Below are 7631 nucleotides of genomic sequence, written 5' to 3' on the forward strand. Positions count from 1 at the left end.
ACTTCAGTAGAATTAAATTAAAATCAACAATGGTAAGACATCTAGAAAGCCCCTAAATATTTAGAAATCGGAACACTAATTTCTAAATAATGTATGAGTTAACTGTTTTAATATTCCCCCTAGAAATATATACAAAGCTTCTTAATTAGCAAAGTAAATTCATCGAAGTTTATAAGAGGTGATATATCATGAAAAAGTAAAGTTTATTCCAGGAATATAAGGTTAGATTACATTCAAAAGCCAATCAATGTAATTCTTCGTATTAACAGAATAAATGAGAAAAATCTTATGATCACTTCAATAGATGCAGGAAAAGAATTTTGGAAGATTTAATACCTAGTCATGATTAAAAAAAAGAATTCTCAGCAAGCCAGGAATAGAAGGGAATTTTCTCAATCTGATTAAGGACATCTATGAGCACTCTATAATTAACATTATATTTAGTGAAGAACTATAAAATGCTTTCCCCCTAAGGTTGGGAACAATGCACTTTCATTCAACATTGTACTGGAGCTTCCTAGCCAATGCAATATGGCACCAAAAAGAAATAAAACTACGAAGATTAGAAACAAATAAGTAATGCTATCTTTATTCACAGGCAATATGGTTGGTTATATAAACAATCTTAAACTGTGTTTCACACACACGCACGAACCAATAAGTGTGGTCAGTTTACAAAAATACATTTTATTCCTGTATGCTAGCAGTTATCAACGAGAAAGTGAAATGTAAGAGCACCGTTTCCAATACTAACAATGTGGAATACATAGGGATAATTTTAACAAAAGAAATGCAAGTCTTAGACTTAAACTACAATATTGCTGTGAGAAATTAGAGAAGACTTAGATGGAAAGATTGTGTTCATGGAATAGAAGACTCAGTATCGTTTAAATAGCAGTTCTCCTGATTGATTCACAGAGTCACTGTAATGCCAAACAAAATCTCAAAATTATTTTTCATAGAATTTGAGGAGATTCTAAATTCTGTATGAATTAACAGGACTTAGCATAGCCAAAAGAATCTTGCAAAAGAACAAATTTGGAAGGCTCTTGCTATATGGCTTTACTATAGATCAGTGTTTTTTGACATTTTTTTCATTATTGTTCCCCTCTCTCAGAAGAAAGTTAAATTAAAATTCTCCATAATAAGAGAAATTACAACTTAAATGAAGATTTTGTCAGGTAAGGCTGAAATTTAGAGTGTCACTCACCATTGTAATATCCAAGATTTTTTTCACCCATTACTGAGAACCAATTTTCACCCCCCTTGGGGATGATACCTCTATTGAGAACACATATTAATGAGGTATAGTAATATGGACAGTATGAGTCTACTTATAGAAGTTCTAGAACAGACAAACTTAATCTGTATGATAATAGACAAAGCACTGGTTACCTGTGGTGGGTAGGGTTTGACCCAAAAGGAGGCACAGGCAACTTTCTGGAGTGGTTGAAATATTCCATATCTTTGTTGGCCTATTATTATGGGGATGTCCCACATGTCATATCTCATCAATTTTGTATACAAAGTCACTGTATGTAAATTTTACCCCAGCCAAAATGAAAGATTCATACGATGATCATAGTTTAATTTAAAAGAATATATCCTTTTATTTGTCATCCAATAAATATGCAAACAAATTAGGCAATAAGGACATCTTGGAAAGTTATACATTATATACTGTATATTGATATCCAGTGACAAGCAAAATATTTTCGTTTGCATTTCTAAACCTTACATGAACATTAAATCCAAATGGAAAAGCATAACATGATCAAAATAAATTTTAATATATGCCACACTATTGTTTTTCTACCTTTGTAAATTGCCTTAAATATTTTCAGGAAGAAAAGTCTTCTGGTTACAAATGCTACATGGCAAAGTACCTCAAAACTTTCCATATTAAAATAACCATTTTTCTTTGTTCAGAATTTTTTTGCAAGTCAGGAATATAAGACAGACTCATGCCAGCAGTTCTTGCTTGGGGAGTCTCACGTGGTTGCAGTCAGCTGTTGCTGGGACTGCAGTCATCTGAAGGACCGACTGGGCATAATGTCCAAGATGGCTCACTCAAGTGAATGTGAATTGCTGGCTGTTTTCTGAGCCCTCACTGGGCTCTTGGCTAAAGTGACTACACGTGGTCTCTCCACCATAATGGTCTGAGGGTAATAGGACATCTTAGAGGGCATTTCAAAGCCCCAAGTACGAGCGTACCAGTGGACAAGACAGAACCGTGTTATCTATTCTGATCCAGCCTTGGATGTCATGCAGAGTCACTTCTGCATTCTATTAGTCACTGGTTTACCCACATTCAAGGAGAGAGAGGACACAGAGCAGACTCCTCCATGGGAGCAGTATCAAGAAATTTCCAATCATTTTTTCTTAAAACTGCCACAGACGAAAAGACAATAAATGAATGAAACATTTTAGTTTTGTTTTTGTTTTGACTTGAAAAGTTGAGATCCATTGAGAGCCAGCATATTCTAGCCTGAGTGGAAAATATTTTTGAGAGATTAAGATTTCATCTAGAAGTTGAGATCAATGTTATTATATTCATATAATTTCTCTTAATAGTTTCACCTCATCAGTATCCCTATCAATGGAGTAGCTGGGGTGGGGTGGTAAGGATTTGGAGCAATTCAGCTTAAATATATTCTTTTTGATTCAGCAGCTTCTCAGGGATGGAGCTCTAAATTACTTGTTAGTTCATTTACATAGGAGCGGGATTAGGTAAGAACATAGAGCTATTGAGGATTCTAAATTCAGAGGATTTAGGAAGATTCTTTTAACTTTTTGAGTGTAGTTGACACGCAACATTACATTATAATGATTCAATATAATGATTCAACTTCTCTATATGTTATGCTGTCCTCACCACAAACGTAGCTCCCCTTTCCCACCGTACAACGCTATCACAACGTCATTGTATTCCCTATGCTGTGCTTTTTATTCCCATGACTTATTCATTCCCTAAAGTTAGCCTGTACCACCCCAAAATATGGAATGCTTCATGAATTTGCGTGTCATCCTTGTACAGGCAATGCATATCTTCGTATTGTTGCAATTTTAATACACGTGCTGCTGAAGCGAGCACAGGAAGATTGTTTTCTATCCATTCATATATACACTCATGATGAATTCATGCATTTATCACAAACTTCTCATTCCTTTCTCTAGGGAGCAAGATGAAGTTGCCTAACCTGGAACAGCCAGACTCTAATTATATGATTTCAACTCCCTGTTGTGAGAGATCCCTGGAAAGGGATATCAAGACCGTTTTGCAAGAAGGAAACCAGCTATGAAGCCTGGGTGGTGGTCATGAAGGATGCTCGTGTTGGGACAAAGGACCCAATAATCTGGTGCCAACCAGTCATGCTTGAGAGGAAAAGCTGAGCTCCCTGACACGTTTGCAAATTCTCTTTCAACTTGGCAAAACCCCTCTCATCTCCTAACAGGACCTGGCCAACTTCCTGCGGAGGCAATGAGTACTACAGCTGTGTAGTTTCTGTACAATTGTTTACGTCAGCCTCTTGAAACACGCTGAACTGAGGTAGGTGGGAGGGCATCTATAAGTTTAGTCTTTATCTCAAACTTCACCTTTGATTTTGGAATAAAGCCTGGGAAAATGCTTATTTATGACCACCTGGATTCCTTCATTCAAGATGAATTTTATGGTAGAATAGCAATTTATTTGTTAGTTTTCTTGGCTCTGACATAATGAGTTTGGTAAATATGAAGCCATGTTACTCTATTGCGCAAGAAAAAAATGATATAATCTGAAATGGTCCTTCTCAGACTCATTTTTCAAACGGGTCTCCTGGTTTAGTTGGAAACTAATGGCTTACACGCCGGCAGTGTGTTGGGAAACTGTCGCTCTATGATGGTGTGCGAAACTAAATGAGATGTCAGCTAAGCCCATCACTCAGCTCTGTAAAGGATCATCTGTCCTCAGTAATGAAGAGTTTCTCTCAACATTTGGTTAATTTTTCTTGCTGGGTTCTAAAGAGTCTTTGGTGAATCTAAACTACAGAATGATATATGGAACTAGGGATCGCTTACAATGATGTCACCTTGCTGCTCTGCCTGCCTTCAAAGTTGAGTTTGGGCTACTAGATGCTTTTAAAAGTTCCTGCTTCAGTGATTACTTTGCCACCAGCTGGTGTTTCTTCTCTCCCTTTCTGGACCATAAATGAGGAGTCTCTGGGGAACCTCCAGACTGCTGGACCAACCCTAGCTTGAAAGAGGCGCCTCTTCCCTCTTTATGTCATTGAATTGGGAGCCCCAGTACTACAATGAAAAAGAGCCTCAGAAAAAGAGCCTGGAGCAAAAGAAAGATTTGAGTCATTGAACATTAAAACCTGCTGTTTTACTTCTCAGGCAATAGAGGCCAAGGGTGCATAAATGATTTTTCCAAAGTCACACCTTAAATGTCTCCAGGTTCAGCAACCAATCCCCCTCCCATTGAGCTCTTCTGTAATAAAAAATTAAAGCAATTTGAAAAGTTAGCACTAAAATGTGTGATGACCATGAAACTATTATACTCCTCTTTCTATTCCTTTTAGTTTCTAGTCCCTAGGAACTAAATATTTTGAATATTTGGAGCTCTTGGGATAAATTACTAGTGAAATTACTGGTTAAAGCCCTCCTGACTGTGATAATCTCTTTCATTTGTTTTGTTTTGCCTTTTACTGCTGGACAGAGGATTCATTCTCAGACCCTAAATTTTCTTCCTTGTAATTTATAAACTATCTTGTAGATTTTCCCTGTTGGTAAGAAGTCTTCTTTTTCCTGCCATGGAAAAAAGGTAGCCTTTCACTAACTGTCTTAGCCCATGTAGGTAGGCCCCTGCTTTAATGCCCAGACCTATACCTTCCTTAATACATAACCCTTTAGCTGTAAGAGACAAACAGCATTAGATAAATTGGACTTGTCTCATTTGACCTAGCAAATAGAACAGTGAGCCATTTGATGCAACTTCTAAAACATTATCTCCTATAAGCAAATGCATCACTGTCATTATTTTTGATATGCCAGTTTTCATGTATTAGTAGCTACCTTTTTGTACTAAATTATAGTGCTCATATTTTTCTTTGATGAACTTTGGTGGAATGTTTAAATAGCTTTACAACTTCAATCAATACTGAATATTTTAAGGAGACCCTACCATTAAATAGGAAAATATTCTGTAAAGCAAAAGCAGCACATAGAAATTTCATGTGTTCCTTCAGTATCATTTGACCCACAGCCCTACTATTTGCTGAAAAAATTACAGACATCTTTTTTTTTAATCATTGTTCATTGAAAATAGCATTTTAAAGAATACAAGTGAGGAAACTCTTCAGCCGCAGAAAGTATATGTCACAGTGTGATTTCATCACTAATTATGGATATTTAAAGAGAAACAACTCTACATTGTTAAATTATGCAACTTTAAAAATTTACTAGTGAAATAAGAGTAAACTCCACCCTTCTGTCATGAGGACATAATTTTAATAAGAAATTCACACAAGGAATTATTTTCAAATTGAATCCAAGCCTGTTTAACTCCTCTAGGAAAGCATTTTCTGTTGACTGCCTTTAATATGGAACAGTTGGCTCACAAATAAATTAATGCTAGTCGGTGCGCATTTCCCTTTGGATAGCTTTATTTATTTATTTTTTTCCTCCAGCCTGAGATCAGCCATCAGCCATTCGGTTAGGTTTATTAGTTCTTTGAAAATGCTTTCACAACCTGGAAGGTTTCTTACATATCTGTATAGTATGCATTGCATCTCAATGTATGATTCTCTCAGCATGGGGATTTGGAAACTCTCGCTGGGCAGCAGCACATTGTACAGGAGGGCTGCCGACCTGGCTAGTTTGGGGAAAGCTCTTCTGAAAAGCTAAGTGCTGCTACTGAATGCTACCTTTGTTTTACTGATCTTTTACTAAGCACAATAGCCAAAATTGGAAAGTTCAATCATACCTCATAAGATCAGACCTCAGTTTTATTTGGAAATAAAACTATGTCCAAATTCTTCAACCATAAACTTAAATTCTTGCATTAAAATATAACTCTGGAATCCTGGAATATTAATCAGTTTCCTGAAATAGGGTTTAATAGCATTTCCCCTCACTCCTGCCTCTGCCACCAAGGAGGAGTTTCTACTGTTTGTTATAGGGCAGACAGTGGGTTTACAAGTACTCAGAACTGCAGAGTTCTAACTTAGAGCCTTGAGAATGGCTGGTTTCACAGCCAGACCATATACTTCTTCCTCATCCTGGGCTCATTCTATTTTGTCACTGTATATAGATATCTCCCTGTGACAGATAAAGCTACCTCTCCCACTTTCATAGTATGAGTTATTGCTGGCAGTTCTTCTGGGCCAGAAACTATGTTTTCCAGACTTTTTGCATCCAGGTCAAACGATTTTCATCAATGAGACATGAGCTGAAGTGGGATGGTCCCTTTTGGACCCGGTTTTTGAAAAGTAGTTATGCTTCTCTAATCTCTCTCATACTCTCTCCCTTTTCCTTTCTGCTGGCTGGAGGCAGATGACAATGAGGTCCTAAGGGAATCCAGAGCCCCAGGCAGACGGAGTCTAGTTGCTTAAAGGAAAGACACATCTGCCAAACAGGAACAGCCACCTTGGACTTTTGCATGAGTAAGAAAGAAACCTCTATGGAGGCAAGCCAGGGAAATTTGGTGGTTTATTTGTTCCAGCAGCTGGCATTTTCTAACTATGATAGTTTCATATGCTTTTTTGAATTTACTAAGGAGTAAACCTGACTTGTTCACTTTGAAACTTCTTATATTCCCAACTCCTATGCAGTGTCCAGCACAGTGTTTTTGTGTTCAATGGGTAACAATAAAACTATCTTTTACTGAGTTCTTGCTACGTGGTCATCACTATGCTAAGAGATTTTCATATATTAACACAATCATCTTTACATCCTATCCCAAAATCGTTACAAGAGAGCACAAAGAAATGTAACCTCCCCAAGAACACAGACAGACTGTATAGCTTGCTGAAGGTCGTACAGTTAGTAAAAGTTTAAATCCATAATATCTAAGTTTAACACATATTTCTTTTACACTAAATTAAGCTATTATCTTTGCAAATTTCATCTACCGAGGGCTATCTCTGGGCCAACTTTGTATGTTGCAAAAATCATCTCAGTTAATCTTCAAGCCGATGCTAGAAGCTCCTTAACAGAAGAGACAAGACTTTTATGGCTTGTGTACCCTTAAGCACTTCTTTGAGCACTTGCACCGTGAGCAGTTTTATGATATGTGAACACAAAGCTCATAGGTTTATTGACTATTTACAGAGTCGTTAGGTGGTCAAATGCTGACATAAACACAACCGAAGAACTCACACAAGTCAGAGTGGAACATTAAAATCAAGATCGCCTGTAATTTGGATATTCAAGACTTAACTAGAAAGATACCATATTAGTTTGTTAGGGCTTAGACAACGGGGTGGCTTAAACAACAGAAATCTATTGTCTCACCGTTCTGGAGGCTATAAAATCTGAGATGAAGATGTCAGCAGGGTTTCTTTCCTCTGAGGGCTCGTAGGGTAAGTCTGTTCCGTGCCTCTTGCCCATCTTCTGGTGGTTGGCTGGCAATTTTCGCTCTTCCTCCGCTC

At 37.3% G+C, this 7631-nt stretch overlaps 1 protein-coding gene and 1 non-coding gene across 2 annotated transcripts in view; one reads left to right on the forward strand and one right to left on the reverse strand.

The window, feature by feature from the left end:
- Positions 1-3630, forward strand: part of SNX7 (sorting nexin 7) — a 150585-nt gene extending 146955 nt beyond the window's left edge. The window contains exon 9 of the mRNA XM_011236917.3: positions 3178-3630. Coding sequence (XP_011235219.2) covers positions 3178-3189 — 12 coding nt within the window. The 3' untranslated portion in view covers positions 3190-3630. The remainder of the gene's footprint in view (positions 1-3177) is intronic.
- On the reverse strand, positions 2993-3094 carry LOC117801250. The gene has a single exon (XR_004623775.1). It is a non-coding gene; the product is annotated as a U6 spliceosomal RNA (small nuclear RNA).
- Positions 3631-7631: the final 4001 nt, after the last annotated feature.

This window comes from Ailuropoda melanoleuca, chromosome 2, assembly GCF_002007445.2.
Source record: "Ailuropoda melanoleuca isolate Jingjing chromosome 2, ASM200744v2, whole genome shotgun sequence".
In the NCBI taxonomy this organism is placed as follows: Eukaryota; Metazoa; Chordata; class Mammalia; order Carnivora; family Ursidae; genus Ailuropoda; species Ailuropoda melanoleuca.